Raw genomic sequence first — 20,469 nt, 5'->3', positions numbered from 1 at the left:
ATGTTCACTTCTAAAGTCTTTCTAAACACTTCTATTATGGCTCAACCCCTGTAAAAGCTCAATTCAGGATCCAAAAGTCATGTTTTATGTTTCCCCCAAAACACTTAATCATGACTGCAATACAGTTCATAAAATATTTACAAGAGAAAGTGAAGCACAAGATGAAGCCTGGTCTCTTATAGGGGTAGGGAGTGAAGATATCAATCTCTAATCCTTTCTTTTCCCCACTTATCTCTCACAAGAGAAATACTATCCTATTTTTCCGGTGTGTCTCACCACGGTGGCTTAGATTCATTTTAAAAGAGCAATTTCTACTAAGAAACTATATTTTGTTGTAACATAAAATGTTTCAGAGAAAAACTTAAGAATGCTTTGGTTGCTTGCAAGTGACTATTTTGCTGGACTCAGGATGTAAATACATGGTTATTATCCTTAACTAAAACTATTGAAATAAAATATAAATACTAGTTGAAAAACTTACGAAACGAAAATTAGAAATGTTGCCTTGGCAATAAACTGAAATAAGTTTAAGTCGAAACTCTATAAAATCTAAAACTGCAATGAAAATTAATTAAACCTAAATAGCAATACAACTAAATAATAATGAAATGACAAAAGAATATAACTACGGAGCCCATGAAGGGACATGGTGATGGAAAAAATATGAGACGGGAGGAAAAAATCTATTTCAAAGCTTTTGCGTTCGCTCACAGAGAACAAAAACTTTTACATTTCAAACCTAAATAGCAATATTAAAAAAAAGAGAAACTTTGATTTCGCTCACAATACCTTTGCACCCCCTCGCAAAACTTGTTTGCTCACTAAAAAGCATTGCCATATAATTTTTTTTCTCCATCTCATAAAGAATTTAATGCAAAAAAAAAAAAAAGCGATGTTGGAGGGACAATGAAACAATTTTGCATAAACATTGTATTATTGTTTACCATATAGTTTAATTTTTTCCCACAAAATATGTTGAGATCAAGCAATAGTTGGCAGCTCCCCAGATTTCCCTGTCATAAAAGACTTCACATGAGAACATTAAAACAAGCAAAATACCAGATCAAAATGCATTATATATGTTTGAGTCAGACAGCATCTTTACTCATGTCAAACCCTGAGAAATTACACTCAAGTAAAAGAGCAACACAAAATTAATATACCACGCACCCAACACATAAATCCTCTCCCTCAAACTCCACCGAGGAGCAATAATACACTGGGGTTTGTTTGAATTGGCACCTTGCACAGTAGCAACATGGCCGTTTCCCACTGTATGACCCATGTGGGCACTGGCAGTCTCCTTGCAGTCAGTCTGAGGTTTTGCTCTCTTTTTAACTTATCTCAGATTTCCGCATAAACCAAGGGTGTGTCTGCAGCCCACGGGCACAGACTAGGATTGAAATAAGAGGACTAGGCTTTTTAAAGCAGGAAAATGGATCTTTGTAGGAGGTGCTTGTCTTGTCTCACAGATGCACAGCTCACCCACACAGTCCCACGGTCCAATTCACACAGCTGGGGGTCGTGGAGAGGGTTTGAAGAGAGCCAAGAGCGAGGGCTGGGGAACGGGCCATATCAGTGCAGCAAGACAGGAAAGAAAGGCCCAGAATATTCATTCATTTACGTACTTCACTGAAACACCCCCTGCTCTTTCCTGCTACTGAGTCCATCTCTATGTACCTTGAGCCTCTCCTCAAGCCCCTGCCGAGAAGAAAGGATGGCAGGTCGAAACCCCCTGCCTCCTCTCTGAAGAACTCACAAACATCTGGCACTTGCATAGCAGAGGTTTCTAATGCTGTGGACCTGCACGCAAAGATATTCACCTTCTTTTAAAGATTTGACACGTCCTTGAGTTTTTTACTATTTCAAGTGAGAGTTTTTATAACCTGTTGTTGCTGAATGATATTCATTGCATGTTCATATACCGTAGTATTTTAACTGTACTTTAGGGCAGGTACTTCAAGTTGCTTTTCAAAGGGGTGCTAGGGGAAAAATTTGAAAGAAAAATATGTCAAGTGTATTTTAATTAACAGTAAGAAATAAAAAGCAAACATGCACATATGTTGCAACTTGTTGTTAAAAAAATGTGATGAAAGATTAAATAATTTAAAACATTAACCTATTATATATAACATAAATGTTTAAATATTTTAAAAATATTATAATAAGAATGAATTATTATAAATTAAAAAATAATATACATTTAAAACTGTTTAAATGTTAAAAAAATAAATAAAAATGTGATTAATGATTAAATATTTAAAACATTAAACTATTATATATATAAATATTGTATTGAAGATTATTTAAATCTCTTTTTCCTTTTTACAGATTTGTTTTTTCTTTTCTTTAACTGACTCACTAATGCTGGTTTTGGAGCAATATTTAGGATGGGGGATACGTAGGAGTCCTTGGCATTAAAAACTTGGAAAACCTCTGCTGTTAAAGGAACTTGGAAAACTACTAAATCATGGTATTATCATGAAATCATGTCCAAAAACCTCTAATACTATGCAGTGTTTTGTAAGCACTTTCTGAAGTTTCTTGTTGGCCGACATTAAGTGCCTTTGTTAACTGATCTTGAAACATCTTTTCCGAACCATTAACGGCGCAGCAGGCATCCGAGTTTATCACTAATCAAGATCAGTTGACAAACAGCAGAGTCACACAGCTGCGTGGATGACATTTACATCTGCTTTCTGTGCGCTCTGTGACCCGCATCCCAACCCCGGGTCAGTCTTTTCATCTCTCGTCTATCTTAAAATCCCATATTACTAAAAATAACCCATTCAAATGAATGCGAGTCACATCAGCTGTAGCCCCGATCCACTTTCAGGGTTGAGACAGACACTGCTATTGTTTAAAGGAGGTGTTAGTTAACAAATGAATGAGGCATCTAAGATTTTTGAGTTCCCACCCCCTCTTACTCCTTCCTCCCACCCCTTCTCCAGGCGGTTTCCTCTCCTCACACACACTCACTCCCTGCAGTCATTCAGAGGCTCAGCGTGGAGGCTGCACACACACACACACCAACACTTGAGAGCGACATGGCAAGACTACCTCATCGCTGTGTGATGATATCAGTGTGTTTGGCAGGAACTCTCCTACTGCTGCCGCTCTGCTGGGGTGAGTGAGTGTGTGTGTGTGTGTGTGTGTGTGTGTGTGTGTGTGTGAGAGCGAGACCGAGATTGACTTCAATGAGGGTACTTGCTATGTGTGAATGTTTGGAATGAGACAGATCTAGTGCGAGATAAAAAGTTCTAAAAAATGGAGCGTTTGAAAAGATGTTTGCATGTGTTGTATTTGAGGCTGAGAAACCTGTAGAAAAACTTGCAATTGTTTCCTCATAGGGATATGCAAATCATAACTTATAATTTACCTTTCATGTTGTTCCAAACCTGACTTTTTCACCTGCGGAAACACACACACACACACACACACGCATATATTTTAAAGAATGTTTAAACTGTTTTGTCCATGCAATGGAGGTCTATGGGGTCCAAAACAACATTGATTTGCACTGTGTTGACAAAACAACCCATTTTCAAAATATATCCTTTATATTCCACAGAAGAAAGAAAGGTATAATTTTGTTAGTTTTGTGTTTAGTGTTGGTCCATCTCAATGCATTTAGGCTGATTGGGGTTCCCAAACATTTTCATTCCAGAACCCACAATCTATCTCAAGACCCACCAGAATATTTGAGATGGGGGTCCAGAAGCTGTAAGATTTCTATTTAATGCTGGTATGTCATGCAGCCCTAGACTAAACTGTGTGTGTGTGTGTGTGTGTGTGTGTCATTCACTGAAGCGTTAACTTATCTGCAGCCAAAGTGACTTTTGCACAACCCTCATTTCTTTTCCCACTCTGCATCCCACAAATGGTTTGAAAATTCCCGAATTAGGTTAAAAAAAATGTTCTCACTGTATTGACACAAAATATGTTTATGAGCATGCAGAGATCCGCTGACAGGAAAAGTGTGTGTTGTGGGAATCTGGTTTTGATTTGTGTCTTTGAGTGCGCAAGAAGACTTCTATATTTTCAGAAAGTTATCAAGTTTAGTTATTGATCTGCAGCAGGTACACTGAAAATGTGGAAAAACATCTAAATGAATGAATGAATGAATTGACTTATTAATCCAAAAATATAAAAAATCACCCTAAATACATTAGGTTATTCCAAAAAAAATAAATACATTAAGGGTTAAATCAGGTAGAAATAGTTATGGTTAAAACGACCTTAAATAAAAAAGAGAGATTTTGAATAATAATAGATACTGAAGAAAACAAAAGAGGATGTATCGTCTAAAACATGTTTTGCATTTTGTCTGAGCAAAGTATTGAGAGTGTTAGTCATGGCACTTGTTAAATCTTAAAGTCACACTGGAATATCTTGGTTTGGAAATTCCCAGGGAAAAGGACACAAAAGTGCATCCTTATGGAGTTGTATGACAGTGCAATCCAGCACAAAGTCTTCGGCATGACAGACGGCCCCAGGGGGTCAGAACAATCACGAGGGCAAAGTAATCCCACCGTGTTCCCTGCACAGCTGCTTTCTGTCGACACACACTCACAGCTCCGACTTCCTTCTCTTGCTCTGTTCAGCAGAAACCAGCAGGAATTTGCTCTTTTGTCTTGAGGAAGTGACAGAACATCCATGACATCATTGTGGTGCAGAACTACAATAAGTGATAATTAGGAGCAGAAGACTGAATGATATCCTTAGCAAGAATGAAAGCTTCACAGTGAAGATTTACTACTATTCAAACGTTGTGATTTGTCGTTCGCTTTTAGTGCACGCCATGAATTTACGCTGACATGTGCCGGAGCGCTTGGGAGCCTGCGCTGGGGAATGCACCCGACTGTATGTGCCAAGAGCCTGGCGATTTTATCAATCAATTAACGGAAAACAGAAGAAGTGGATTAATAAAGCAGATATCATGAGATGAGTAACATGCTTTACTGTTGGACCGCCTCCTGGGGTTTGTGTAGAGCGATAAGGAGAAACATTGGCCAAAAATCATTATGGGAGTGAAGTCTTACCTTAAAGATATTTTCCTAACTTGGTTTGACATTTCTTTAGGATAACATCTTGAAATCACAAGTTTTGGGGGCTTTGAATGACTGATGGTGGTTGGTGGGAGTTGAAGGGTCAAGTTCCGCCTGACTAAATTTCCCAATGCCTCACGAGAAACTATGTTTGTCAGTGACTGCTACGAATTGTCAATCACAGCTTAAAACGCACTATTCTTAGTTTAAATGCTGTTGTTCTTAGCTTTCATTACTTTTTTTTTTTTTGTGGCTTTCGTGTTCCAGCTTGTTCGCTGTGTGTCTGGTGTGACCAGGTTGGGTTTTATAGTCTGCACTGAGAACATGAAGTTGGACAACAGCCAGATAGTATGTTGAACCCTTTAAACTCTGGAATTGTGTTCATATCTCAGTGGCAATGTGACAAGGAGGATAAATAAAGCCATTTAACGTGGTGCATGTGTTTGAGTTATATGCTCAGCTTCATTAACTTTCCTCGCCGAAGGAGAACTTGAAAGGAAAACTCATTCAGCGGGGCATGTGAATACCTTCACCCTAAAATCCACCAGGTTAGCTTGCAGACAAAACACAATACTGTTATTTTTGTGTCTTTGTTTGGCAAAGCTAATCTGATTAAGGGGGCACGATAATGTTTGGATAAGAACCCATAGTGCAAGTTGTGGACTGTATAGGACACTTAATAATGTCAGACAGTGACTGCTGTATACCCTTGGGATGATGACTTCACATGGCATGCTGACCACAGACCTGGCCACCAGACATCCCAGCGCTGAGCCTCATGCTGTTTATGGTACCACTTGTTTATTGGTGTTGATCCAGGTATTAACTCGGCCCTGTTTCCCACGAATCTCAAGAGAAAGTGAAAAGATATGCTTGCAGATGATTATTAGCACGCAGACAACAGTCTCCAAAGACGTATGACTGCTTGTAAGTTTGATCATGATTGGTCTGAAAAGAACATTGAGGACATGAAGAAAGATTGCTCAGAGCGTTCTTCTCACTGCTTGTTCCTTCAGCGGAGATTGTAATGATAAAGCAAGGCAAGTCTGGGAAACGGTTTAGAGAACTAATGGTGCTGGCAAACAGCCATGATGCAAAAGCCAAGTGTCATTACTTGGTCATGTATGGCAAAACATTTGGGTTTCGGGTTCCATGATGCTGTCAATCAAACACTCTCATCTACAATAAGAAATCATGTAAATCTAAAATGTGCTTCGTATCTAATCTCCATGATGTTGAAATAAGATCATTCATTTTAAATAAATATTAGTCATAAATTTCAGTTTATATGGAATTTCTGTTGTGTGAAATCAACAGAAAAATAAATAAATAATAATAATAAAAAAATACAATTAATAGTTTCCAAAAGAAAATAGGTTTTTATACTTCACATAAAGCAAAAAAATTGGTCACACTTTAGATTAGTGTCCAATTCTCTCTATTAACTATGACTTTAGTCTCTATATAAACTCCTAATTACTGGTATTGGGTAGGATTGAGGGATATAGAATAAATAAGGCATTAATATGTAATAAGTACTTATAAACAGCCAATATCTTAGTTATATGCGTGCTAATAAGCAACTAGTTAATAGTGAGAATTGAAGCCTAAACTAAAGTGTTCATAAAATGTTTATTTAATAATTATTTTCCAAACGACAATGGAATAAAATAAGGTATAAAGAGAGTGACAATAAACTGACACCGGCAATTCATCAACTCTCAATGCCAGTTACTAATTGTCTATTAAAATGTACACACCTAGTGACAAGACAAACAATATTACAGTAATATTAATACTGAAGGGAATGTTCACAGCAACTGATTACTCTGGAAGCCCATTTCCGCCACATACAAGAAAAAATAATGCTTTGGAAATCATAATTATAACATAAATAGTCAAAATTATGAGATAAAAAGTCATAATTATGACATAAAAAGTCAAAACCTGTATGTCATAATTATCTTTTTATCTCATAATTACAACATTTTGTCATAATTTTGAAATTTTTTCTTATGTGTGGAGGAAATGGGCTTCTGATGACTAAGATGTTTATAAAACAAGTTAATCATTGGTGTAATACGAGAAACATGAAAGTAGCAACTTCAGCGAACTAATATACAGTGTTGCCTTTACGATGGAGAATATTGGGAAATACCACTGGATGTTGCGATTAACCAATAAGAATCGAGTATTCCAAATATCCATGTAAAAATGGATTCTAAGTTATGAATACTATTGAACCACACAGAAGACCAGCGCCTTAAGAAAACAATTGCTGACACCAATTTTTACAATGTGTCTGGGTGTAAATTACAATGGAAAAGAGCTTTTAACAATCCTTTTCTGCTCTGACATCTGATATTTGCCTTTCTCCCTAAAAAGTTCAAAGTAAATGGAGTCAGACAAATCCAGATAAGCCTAAGGCACATGAGGTGGGATTCTTGGGCTGAACTCCCAGGTGTAGTCTGGATATCATTCACGTTCCCTGAAGAAAAAACACTGACACTGATCACCTTGGTCTCGCTGAACAGCTGTATAAATGAGGAAGATGTAAGAGGAAAAGCCTGACAGATTATTTTTTCAGCTTAAGGAAGATTCTGGGGTCCAATCCCATCAAAACTGAACTCTGAGGAGAATCAGTATAGGGACTTCTGTGCATCCAGTGCCATATATACACGGTGGCCCAAAGGTTTAGAAGATTTCCATCAAGAGACTGATGATTTATAGTGCCAGCCATGATCCTGAAGCAATGACAAGCTGACTGATTACACATCCCATGATGCCTTGTCTCTTGTTGTCTTTTTCAAGCATTCCTACACTAGAATAAAATACATTTAGGATCTTATTAATTTACCTTTGAAAAGAAATCTGTAATAATAGCCACAATACTGTAAAAAATTTGGGGTCAGTAAGATATATTTTTATTTATTAAAATGTGTACTCAGCAAGGTCACAAATAAATGCTGTTCTTTTGAACTTTCTATGAACTTTGTCATAGTTTCCACAAAAAATATGAAGCAGCACAACTTTTTTAAACATTGATAATAATCAGAAATGTTTCTTGAGCATCAAATCATCATATTAGAATGATTTCTGAATGATCATGTGACACTGAAGACTGGAGTAATGATGCTGAAATTCAGCTTTATCATCACAGAAATAAATTACAATTCATAATCAATCAATCCAAATAACTATTTTAAAACCGATTTTTTTTATATATATATAATACAATTCTTACTGTTTTTATTGTATTTTTGCATGCAGCCCATAAAGAGGCTTCTTTCAAAAACATAAACAAATTGTACCCACCCCAAACTTATGAACGGTTATTATCAGATCTAAATAACTCAAATGTAAACGAATGTTTAAACAAATGTCTTTTCTCAATCTTGAGCCTGACAGATCTGGCTTCACAGATGTTACTGCTGGCTCTTCATTCATTAACATCTCAGTCCTCAGTAATCCCGCAGTATCACATATGCAGGAAAAGACAGGATGCTGGGAAGAAGGAATGTCATGCTGAATGGTCTCACATATCTGACAAATGGCAATAGTATGTGAGAAGCAATACAAAGATCTCAGATTACTGACACTGTTCTTTTCAATGGCAAACAATGTCCTCTATGGTGAGGTGAGGTGACTGAGTTGTGTTGGCCAGTAAAGATGGCCAGATAATGTTCAAAGCATTAATTGTGTTTGTGAAACGAAGTCATAATTAATGGCTGACATAATCCCTGTCTGACTGGTGTGAATGCATGTTGAGTGATCTGTCCAAATGCTGACTTCCACATTGTTTCCCACAATTGTATGTTTTTCACAAATAACAGCTAAATCAAATCTCTTTTGTCTTCGCAGGTGTTGAGGAGGAGGACCAATATAATTATGACTATGATTCCACTTATACCCCGGAGTACGACGACAATTCAACGTTCCTGATCTTCAGTAGGTTTTCAATGGTCTCACAAAGGTTCTATATGGAACTTTAAAAGGTTCTTTCAGGTTCTTCATGCACAGTATATAGTGGCCAAAAGATCCGTCCGGTCCAGGAAGACTTCACCCTTTATCCAAATATTAAAAGGTTGTTAAAGATTTTGTAAGCATAATGCTAGTTGTGCTGGGAGTCAATAGTTTTATTTGTGATAACGCAATGAAACATTAAGATTTTTGGCCAGGCTGTCAATCAAAGAAATTATGAACACATGCAAAAACAACAGAGAGCTGAAATATTCATAACTGATTATGTTGTAGTCAATGTATGCTTTTTCCTGTGGGCTTTTTGTTTGATGCATTTTTCTTTCTTTTCCTTTTTTTTTTTTTTTTTGCATAGTAAAGTAAACCTGTAGCTGTAGTTTGCCTTTTTTACCCCCCCAAAAATGTCAGATAAATACCTTAATCAAGTTTAGTGTTTTGGTCTTCCCTCATATTTAAAAAAATTAAATAAATAAAAAATAGGAAAATATTTTCCTCGTATTTTAATGGTTTAATCAAACTTGTAGGGTCATTAAAAACAAATATCCCCATCCAGACGTCACTTTTGGCCACTAGTGCACCTTTTAAGTCATTTTCATTTAGTTTTAATTAACTAATTAGGCGAGGGGTGTCCCAAAAACCGCACCCCAGAGTGTCATTCATTATTACAGCAGGAGGTCCACCTCATGACACAGAGATTAATCTGAGAAGAAATCTTAGTCATACACTAATTATGCATGTGGGAATTCTAATGGGATTGTTTCTCATCCCAGTAAAACCATAGAAAAGTCACAATATACGACACACTGCAGACTGTAACTACAGTATAAGAATGAATTAAAGGCCACATCAATATACTGTACATTGATCATCATCATCATCAGTTTTATATTGCAGCAGCATGAAAACCAAAGCCCAATGTACTGTTCAAAAGTTTGGGGTCAGTAAGATTCTTTCTTTCTATTCATCCTGATCCATTCAAAGGATCCTGAAAAACATATTACAAAAATATTCGGCATCACAACTGTTTTCAACATTGATAATAAGAAATTATTGATCACCAAATCAGCATTTCTGAAGGAGCATGCGAACATGAATACTGAACATTCAGCTTTGTATCACTGGAATTTATTACATTTTAAAATATATTCAAATAGAAAATATATTTATAATAATAATTTATAATAATATTTCGCAATATTACTGTTTTTACTGTATTATTGATCAAATAAATGAAGCATTGGTGATTTTTAGAGACTTCTTTAAAAATATTTATTTAAAAAATTGGTCACATTTTATTTGGATAGTCCCCTTTGGACATACTTTTGACTATAAGTAACGTTGCAGCTACATGTCAGCTAACTCTCAAGTATTAGTAGACTGATAGGGTTAGGGTTACTAAGTTGTAACTACAAAGTTACTTATATTCAGTAGATTGCCATTTGGGGAGCATCAAAGTAACGTGTAACTATAAAATCATACCAACCCAAACCTTTGAACGGTACTGTATGTGTTTATGTACTTGCATGAAGCATACACACAAATATGCTGGGTTGTTTCAACCCAACTTTGGGTCAAATATGGACAAAACCACCCGTTGGGTTAAATGTTTTAATTACATTTTTAACCTAACGTTTGGGTTTGTCCATATTTGACTCAAAATTGGGTTAAGACAACCCAGCATTTTTTAGAGTGTAATGATTGCTCATTTTTCAAGATCCACTGTATTTTTCTCATCAGACAATGCCAGCAGTGATGTTCTAGAGAGGTTTTTAATGGGAGAAGAGACAGACGCTGGAGAAAAAACAACTTTTACAGAAACAGATGGAAGTGAAACAACTTTCACAGAAACAGATAGAAGTGTGTATGAACAGACGCCCACTGTGCCCACAGTCTTTAGGAATCAGGTATTTCTTCAACCGCTTCTGTTATACCTCCTAATGCATTGTAATATGCTGAATACACCAAACACTCACATGTCTCAACACATTATGAAGTCCTGAGTAATGTGGTTCATCTCTTCCCAAGACACAAAAGCCTTGTGTCTTTGAGATGGGATTGTGAAAGTGGAATTGCTTACTTTACCATTTTTTTTTGCGGGCGGACAGAACTCCTCCACACAGAACTTCCAAACACGGAGGTCAGACGTTCAGCATCTTACACAAAAAGATGAACAAATGATATATCTGCTTAATAACACAGAAGTGTTATCTTCTGTGAAAAATGAGGAAATATGTCATGACCTGTTCTTACACCCCAGGAAAAGAAAAAAGAAAAGAAGAACATTGTGAAATCCAGAGCTGCAGAACTTACTTAAAATATCTGGATGATTTCAACAGCACATTGTGTCCATAAAACAAAAATTAAAACCCATCTCTATATTTAATCCCTGTATTGAATCTCTGTATGCTGTGAAAATATCAGTGGATGAGATAATAGTCATGTTTAATGAGTGCAATAAACCTCCGCGAGGTGAAATGACATGTTTTATTGGATTGTCTGACGAGGCACTATGGACCTGCTGACGAAGCAAACTGGGAGTGAACATGAATGTAAACAGGTGTCCCTGTTATTTTAAGAACATGGATCTATTTGAAAGCTCCATCTGCTTCTTATCCTCGTGTGTTGTAAAGTTAAACAATGGCTCTGCTCTGCATTAAAGGAAGGCATCTGTAAACAGAGGAAATGCGGAGGGGGTCGTGCTCTCAACAGTGCGCCAATCAACTTATTTAGGCATGCACATTTAATCAAAACAAGCTACTAATTATACAAAGCCATTTGAATTCATGCGAGAAAGCAATTACATTTGCAACATCTGCTTTAAACACACAATGGAAAAATCTCAGACAATAAAACACTGTCACGCTGCTCCACATTGTGGAGAGAACTGTAAAACACAAGAGCACATGATACATGTTGAACTGATGAATGTTAGCTATTGAACGAGACAGTTTTGAGTCATTGAAGCATTATATTGCTTCGCTTCAGCTATGATAAAGAGGTATCCATTCCGTGTTGAATGCAACGAAGGGAGGGGTGTGCTTGTTTGATTTCAGATATCAACAGTGTTTCTCAGAAATCGCTCACTAAATCATTCCCGTAGGTAAAGGGAAACCACGCTTTAAATCTCATACTTAAGGGAAAACTTAAAGTGCTTTATGCAACCAGGCATAGAGATCTCTAAATATTGTCCACACTGTAAAAAGTGTTCAGTTTCCTTATGCGTTAAAATGAAGTAAATAAAAGTAATGCTTAATTGAAAAAATAAGTTATGTGAACTTGACAACTCCACATTACTTAATTTTTTCGATTAAGCATGAAGTTTATTAACTTAATAATTTTAAGGCAATGTTTTTTTTTAAGTTAAGTCAACTGATCACTTTTTACAGTGCATTAATACAATACATGGAATAAAATCAACCATGAGCATCTACTAAATCCCAAGCCTGTTTGGCAGCAGTTTACTGACACAATACCTTTTTATTTATTTTCATTTCAGGCATCTCGGTCAACGCCTGTATGTTTCCCTCTTACTTTGGTTCTGGTTCATCAGCTGCTCAGACTACTATAGCAGCAGGACACTGTTACACACTCTGAACAGGTGAGTAAAACAGCTGCGTCTAACATTAAAGTCACCATGCAGCGTTCATATCCATGTGGGAAATTCAGGGAATTCATTTATGGATACATTAATTAGGGATGCACTGATATTGAAATTCTGGCCCAGATGAATGGCTGATGTTATATATCTACACTAAAAAAACGATAGGCTAGTTAAAACACATTACAAGCTAAAATGGTTTGTATGCTACCACAACATTATAACATAGGCTGTAAGATAAATACATATTCCTATTTGAAATACATATTGCTATTTGCAGTGTTTGAAAGAAAAGAAAAGATAAGAGAGAGAGAGAGAGAGAGAGAGAGAGAACACACCAAGCTTTGTGTGTATGTACATATCAATTCATCTGAAAGTTTGAGCCATACTTGAACGAGGAAGTTTTGCGAGCCCACAGTAGTTCATATCTCAGAGTTATAATGATTTTAATGAGTATTTGGGTATTACAGGTGAAACTCGAAAAATTAGAATATCATGCAAAAGTTCATTTATTTCAGTAATTCAACTTAAAAGGTGAAACTGATATATTATATAGATTCATTACATGCAAAGTGAGATATTTCAAGCCTTTATTTGATATAATTTATAATTGTTAAAATTCAAAATTAAAATATTGTGAAAAGGTTTTCATAGCTGTAAGCCATAATCATACAAATTTAAACAAATATCTCACTTTGCATGTAATGAATCTATATAATATATTAGTTTCACCTTTTAAGTTGAATTACTGAAATAAATGAACTTTTGCATGATATTCTAATTTTTCGAGTTTCACCTGTAAACAAAAAAACAAAGAGGTTATGTGTGTGGCCTGAAACAGTGTTAGCTGCGCATTTAAAGTAACATTAATAAAGATGGTTGTTCTTTTTCTCATTGTTATGCATGAACACCAAAGCTTTTGCTATCATCACTCTGATACAGCTCTTAAAGTCAGCATGAAACCGACGTCTTTTCTTCCCTATTGTGACTTAAATCTGAGTGTAATGACTTCTTGAACAAGAAAAACAAATGTAGGGCGGGACTTGATTTTGTCCATTCATTGATTGGATGTTTGTGGTTTGCTATTGGTCGATCTCATGTGAGTGACAGGTTGCCCCGCCCTCATCATCAGAGAAGAGTTGCTGCAAGATGAAGGAGAAGTTATTTTGATTAAAGATTACGAGGCACATTAATAAAAAAATAATGGTGTGCACAGATAAATAAATTATAATAAATACTCCAATATTTCATAAAAATAAAAACTGTCCATTTTTATTTAATTTGCCATAATCTATTATTATCCATTTAAATTAGTGCAATCTTAATATTTTTTTTTATATCTTACATAAACAGAGATTAAATTAAAAAACAAAGATATATAGTGCATCCCTAAATTGATATAAAAATGAATGTGTTATATATGGAAACATATCGGTGATATATATTTATATCATTAAAGTTTTCTTTTGGAAATACTGTTACTTGGTACTAAAATAGCATTATCGTATATAAATGCAATGATTTGAATGTGCTGCTGCTGATCCATGTGAACTGTGATACTCTTTGGAGTCTGCAGAGGGCACTCAAACATTGATGGTGTTCAGGAGGTTTTGTGGGGTGTGTTGGTGTAACAGGACACATGAATTTACTGTGATTTACTGTGATTTGAAATGATTGTACCGGAAGCCTCAGAATTGAAGTTTTCAAACTTCTCGACACTCATTACATTGCAGTACATGTGCTCCTGCTCTCCACCAAATACAACTGCACCTTTCATGAGATATACATCTAGCCAATAAACAAGTGATAACATCTTTTAATACTCTAGACTCAATGGCTTTCCGTTTCTCCAATTATTCTAGAAGTCCAGGAGGAGGAAGAGCAGATGGACAGATGACCTGAAGACATTTGGAAATCCAGTACACACACACACACACACACACACACGCGCGCGTGTGCTCGCTCATTCACACACACTCAAACAAACACCGCATGGATAAATGACAAACCATGACAACACACGGCTTACAAGCTGTAAACAAAAAGACACATTGTTCGTTATTCTTTGTCACCGCAAAACAAGCGCACAGAGGTCAAAGGTCTCAAAGGCTGGATCAATGGAATGGAAAATGAATGTGAAATGGGGCTAAACTTAATAACAGGTTCTTTTGTGGATATTCTTTCAGGATGTGACTCAGAGCAGGTGATTTGAGGAGCCTGAATAACAAAGAAATTGAGAAAAACAAGTTTCTCTTCCTACTGTCCACTGTTTTTTTGCCATTTTTGTCTCTTTTATGAGACTTAGTCAGTTTAAAAGCATCTATAATGTATAATTTGATTGCATGGCGAGAATAAATGTGTCAGAAATGTAAGTTGAGAAACAAGCAAATCAGTGGTACATAATGTACGATTTCATTATGCCAGTTTCATCCATAAGCAAAGCTTTTTATAAACTGACCGGGAATCATGTTATGTTTGGGGAAACTGTAGAAACACACTGAATTTCTACAATTAGATCAAGCTTTTCTAGTCAATCAAAGGTCATGACCTCTTGCAGATATTACATGTAGGCACTTTTCTTCGCCACTGCACTTCTTCTAAGCCTCACTATTTCCTCAGTAATCCTTAGATACAAGCACATTTCTATTTTGTACATTTTTTTTTTTTTTTTTTTTTTACAAATAGAGATGGTGATTTACACCAAAATGCACATGAATATGTGAGCCAGTTGAGCATTTTTTATGTGTTGTTTCAAATTCTGAATAAATATTTTTTCAAGTAATTCCCTGTGGCCTTATCATCTGTGTGATCTCAACCATCAAAGAGGTTATCACAATCACAAAAAAACTAAAGTTATTATTCAGGATATTACATCTGTTAAAGAGGTGGTATAATGCCCTTTTCACAAGATGTAAAATAAGTCTCTGATGTCCCCAGAGTGTGTGTGTGAAGTTTTAGCTGAAAATACCCCACAGATATTTTTATACAGCATGTTAAAATTGTCACTTTTTGAGGGTGAGCAAAAACACACCGTTTTGTGTCTGTTCTTTTAAATGCAAATGAGCTGCTGCTCCCGGCACAGGGGGCGGAGCTTCAAGAGCTTGTATACTTTTACCTCACACCGACATGCACTGAAAATTGCAAAAAGTTTAGCCTTTTATGTTCAAACCGGAGTCAGACAATGATGGAGAAGAAGTGACAACATGTAGAATGCAACAGGACGTTTTTGTATGGTTAGTTGATGTATTTATGTAGTTTATGTGTAGTTATCTTCTAGTCATTAATTAGCATATTCTGTCTTGATAATCTATAAATCGTGTTCTGGGGGCGGGGTTTATGTAAATTCTAGGGTTAGTGATGTCACTAACAATGGAGGAAGCTCGTGTAGTTTCTACCAGCCGTTTGTTGTAGTCCTTAAAAAGCAATTGCTTTAAAAGCGAATATCTTTCATTTGCTTTGAACTTTGAGCGTTGTAACTTTGCAGATGTTGTTTATGCTCAAACAGCAACATTACACACTAACTAAAGTTAGAAAAGTGAAATCATAATCAACAGCCCCTTTAAACTAATCAGTTTTAAAAAGCACTCAGGTTAATCTGTATTCAAAGCCTTACGTTTCACGTCTTCATCAACACGGAGACTGACAGAATTCTGGTTCACGCCCTTAGAAATAGCCCGTTTTTAGTCAGCATTAGCCAATTAAATCCACTCGGAAACATGCAGCGATTGTGTCAGGAATAGCCTTTCCGTATCAACGGCCTCTGCACTTATTCATTTAACTGCTGTCAGTGGGTGCCAATCAGATCACTAACACTGGAGGAAAAATATCATGCAGCTTGCAACAATCAGTAATATATTCATGATTTTTAAGCGTTACTCTGCCATAAAAGACTTAGTCAATAGGTCAGTGGGAGAATCACAGACAGAGGCGTCTGAGGGGGTTCATAAACAAACAGAGTAAGGTCAGAAACATTATAACGCGGCTCAGCGCTGATGACGACACGCGATATCTAAACCGGATCCCTATCAGAGCTCTTCAGACAGTTTATGTTCTGTACTGCTCATTTGAAATGAGATGTGCTTCTGATAAAGGGAGCCAGTTCTGCGCCGGAAAATCTCACGGGTGGAAACTGACGTTGTAGTCAGACTGGCTCTTTAGGGATAAGGAATGAGGAATTGAACAGTCTTACTTTTAGACAGGCTTTCAGACTACAATTGCTCTTTTCCCTGACTTGCTCACCAAACATTACTTTTCAGGACATGTGCTCACACAATTATAAGTACAAAAACCAGTCCAGACCAGAGGAGTGTCTGGTGCCGCCATGTTGAAATCACATGATCAGTTGTGTCTTGCAATTGACTGAGTTAGGGGCCGTTTACACAACAACGTTTTCAACTAAGTACGGGAAACTTTTTATGCGTTTTGGCCGTTTATATGACAACAGCATTTGAAATCGGGTTTCGATCGCAAGTCTCTGTGTAAACTATACCAAAACGTGAATTTGTGAAATGCTGGCGTCAGGCGCATGTGTGTTACGTGTTCAGTCTATAGGCGCGTTATATTTCTTTACAAAGTGACATCGCCAACTATTGGCCTGGCATGCATAACACAATTTTAATAGTTTCCGCAGATCCGTGTGAACCTTGATTAGAACGGGCCTTAACTTTTGATGATAATAGCAACAAGAAAAACTTAAGTGCTTTAATAAGTGCTTTACACATAATAAACATAAAGGAGCATAAAAAAAAATAAAAATAAATTGACACCTTGATTTGAAGCAGTGTCAGTCAGTAAACCAATTTCATGCATCCAGACCAGTTGGTGTCAGTAAAGAGTAAAAAACAAAACAAAAGTGGTGCCATTGGGATGAATAGGAACCAGCTTAACAAAAGATACGTTAAGACTCTCTTGAATAGGTACATATTTAGGGGTTCAAGCATGACATGCTGAAACCCTATTGTAATTGTAAGGATTCGTAAAACGCATCGCGCAGGTCAAACCGTAAGGCCTAGAGACTTGAAACCTGGCCAGATGGTAGGCCTCAAGTTGGGGACAACCTATCAGAGTATTGGCCCATAGGTGGCGCTACAGCAACCAAAAGTACAAAATTGCTCATAACTCTTAGACCATTTGAACACACTCTTACACCACTGTGATCCCTGGCTCAGGACAAAATGGCTATCTCCAATTTCGAATTTTCCAATTTTGTCCAAAACCTACTTTTGCGAACTAGTCCCTGGTTTTTGGCCCGATCGGAACCAGACCAGTCTAGAACAATTCTCTGGACTCTCTAGATCAATAGTTATCGAAAAAAAGTTGAACTTTTGCATTTGGCTGGCTGTAAAAGGGTCATTTAGAAAAGGGGCGTGGCAAAATACACTCAAAAGCCATAACATCATTAACAAGCATGCTAAATTTTATGGAGATCGGACAATAGGTGGCGCTATAACTGTTAAAAAGCTTTAAAACCATATATTTCCTATGGTACATTGCCTGTATTGACTGTAGATGGTCTTTTCCATCTATTATGTCAGTGGTTACATGCTTGCTAAATAAAACTTAATAACTTTTGATGCTTTTGTGCTTAAAGGCCTTAAAGGGGGGGTGAAATGCTATTTCATGCGTACTGAGTTTTTTACACTGTTAAAGAGTTGGATTCCCATGCTAAACATGGACAAAGTTTCAAAAATTAAATTGTACGTTTGAAGGAGTAATTCTGTGCCAAAAATGCTCCTTCCGGTTTGTCACAAGTTTTGGAAAGTTTTTTTCGAGTATGGGTATTTGTGACGTCAGATGTAGCGGAATTTCCTAATATGGGTCCTAACGGCACTTCTCCAGTAAGGTCGCGGGCGCGCACGCACCCGTAAAACAGAGCAAGAGAGCGAAAGCAGTTCGCCATCAAAGCGCCCTGCCCGGCTTTTGGGAAGCCAATGTCACCAAAGAAGTGTGTTTTTGGTTGCCAGGGCAAGACAACCCTGCACAGATTCCCAAAGAACCCAGCGTTAAGGCACCCGTGGATGGAGTTTGTTTTCCTGAGCATAAACGGAGTTGTGCAAGACTGTTTGTTCCCTGCATTTCGACGATGATTGTTTTATAAACAAAGCCCAGATCGACGGATTTGCAGATCGTCTAATGCTTAAGGATCGAGCAGTCACAATGATAAAGGTTCGGTGAGTAAAACTGCTTCTATTGTCTCTCTGTGTTGTTACTAGCTCGGCGCGTTAGCACAGCTTTAGCTTCGCCCACACGGCCCGCCTTCAGCCGCTCGTTTTTTTCCGGAAAGACTCGGTACACCCTATCTTTCTTTTATAAATATAATAAAACTAAAGACTTTTTGGAGATATGAAGGATGCAATACTACTCTATAGGTACTCAAGATTAACAAGAGATTGAGTGAAAATGAGCATTTCACCCACCCCCCCCTTTAAAGGCCTTAACTGCTTGAACCCCAATAAATGCTGCTTGCAGCTTTAATTTGAATAAGTAATTACTTCACGACCGCTAAAAAAAGTACATTCTAGTATGAATGTGTGTAGTATGAATGTAATCTGGACATCGTACTACATCCACCATGATGTGTCATTATCATGTTATCTACCAGCGTCCGTTGCGTCGCCTCACTGTCAATCGCAAATCCTCTCCCGTGGCCTCATGGGATAGTAAAGTGTCCATCATATGCACACTTCAGAATCTCACCGGAAGTAGTAGGTCATCCGGGTACTTTTTACCGACTCTTTTATGAGTACTGTGAATTCAGACATCCTTCTTTTGTCACATACTGTTTTTCCCATACTATAGACCTTATGCGCCAGAGAAACGAGGGCGCCGCCATCTTTAGAATATTGTCTTTGAACTTCCGTTTTTGCGGTCGCTCTGTATATTTCTATGGCGCTGCTGTCCAGGAGTAATTAGCTTTTGAAGTGGATTTACTTAATGTAAAGTTAACGAAAGTTATCATGAGGATTGTAATGTTTAAAGCAGATGTCTTAACAAATGTCAATAAAAATATTTTAAAACAAGCCGTTCATTCATAAATATGCAAGATCGCTGTGAAAATACAGACCGGAAGTCAAAAGAGAATGAGGCAGCGCTGAAAAGGGGCGGGGCTACATAAGGTCTATAAGTTTAAGTTTATTTAATACTATATTGTTTATGCCTCATGTGACTGAGAATGACTTTTGTTGGTGTAACCCAATGCCGTGTTTACTGGTGTGAGGGCGGGGCAACCTGTCACTCACATGAGATCCACCAATAGCAAACCACAACCATCCAATCAACTCCCCATGGACAAAATCAAGCCCCGCCCTACATTTTTCTTGTTCGAATAGCCGTTTCACTCGGATAAACGTCACAATAGGGAAGAAAAGACTATCACAACTTCTGTTTCATGCTGACTTTAACTTCACTTACATTTAATAGAAACCTGTATGCCTATTTAAATGAAGTTACCTAAAAAGATCTAATAAAATCATGTTTCTTTCTCTGTCATGTCACTTTTTTAAATTTAATTTGTGAATCAGTGGGTTTATACAGCCAGTGTGGCGTTTCATCCAGCATTTAACTGATGTTTCACACTCATGGTCATGCTTCAGTAATGATTCATTTCAGTCATGTTCTCTGTTTGCCTGCCCCATTGTGTTCAATATCAACACTTTCATATCAGTTTTGACAATCATAATGTAAGGAACAGCTGAGGATTGAGCGGAGACGGAGAAATGGGCCGTGTTTTTCACTTCAACTCTCACAGCGCACGGTCAGACCACTTTCAGTCTTGTTCTAACAGACCAAAGCCATTAGGAGCTGACAGATTCAGAAACATGCTTTGCCACTGAAAGTAGAACATAA

At 37.1% G+C, this 20,469-nt stretch overlaps 1 protein-coding gene across 2 annotated transcripts; it reads left to right on the top strand.

Annotated features, from left to right (window-relative positions):
- The first annotated feature begins 2,992 nt into the window (after positions 1 to 2,992).
- On the top strand, positions 2,993 to 15,404 carry LOC308696949 (uncharacterized protein). 2 transcript variants are annotated; one of them, XM_081375947.1, is made up of 5 exons: positions 2,993 to 3,126; positions 8,910 to 8,996; positions 10,764 to 10,930; positions 12,523 to 12,624; positions 14,487 to 15,404. In XM_081375947.1, exons 1-4 carry the CDS (start codon positions 3,048 to 3,050, stop codon positions 12,592 to 12,594), a joined length of 405 nt encoding a protein of 134 aa, XP_081232073.1. In that variant the 5' UTR covers positions 2,993 to 3,047; the 3' UTR covers positions 12,595 to 12,624; positions 14,487 to 15,404. The 2 variants fall into 2 exon arrangements, with proteins under 2 accessions (XP_081232073.1, XP_081232074.1); XM_081375948.1 differs by having other exon boundaries at positions 2,997 to 3,126; positions 14,490 to 14,612.
- The last annotated feature ends 5,065 nt before the right edge of the window (positions 15,405 to 20,469 follow it).

This window comes from Scardinius erythrophthalmus (genome assembly GCF_964197995.2).
Source record: "Scardinius erythrophthalmus genome assembly, chromosome: 10".
Classification (NCBI taxonomy): domain Eukaryota; kingdom Metazoa; phylum Chordata; class Actinopteri; order Cypriniformes; family Leuciscidae; genus Scardinius; species Scardinius erythrophthalmus.
Note: the sequence above shows the minus strand (reverse complement) of the source record. Positions and strands in the feature narration are given on the sequence as shown.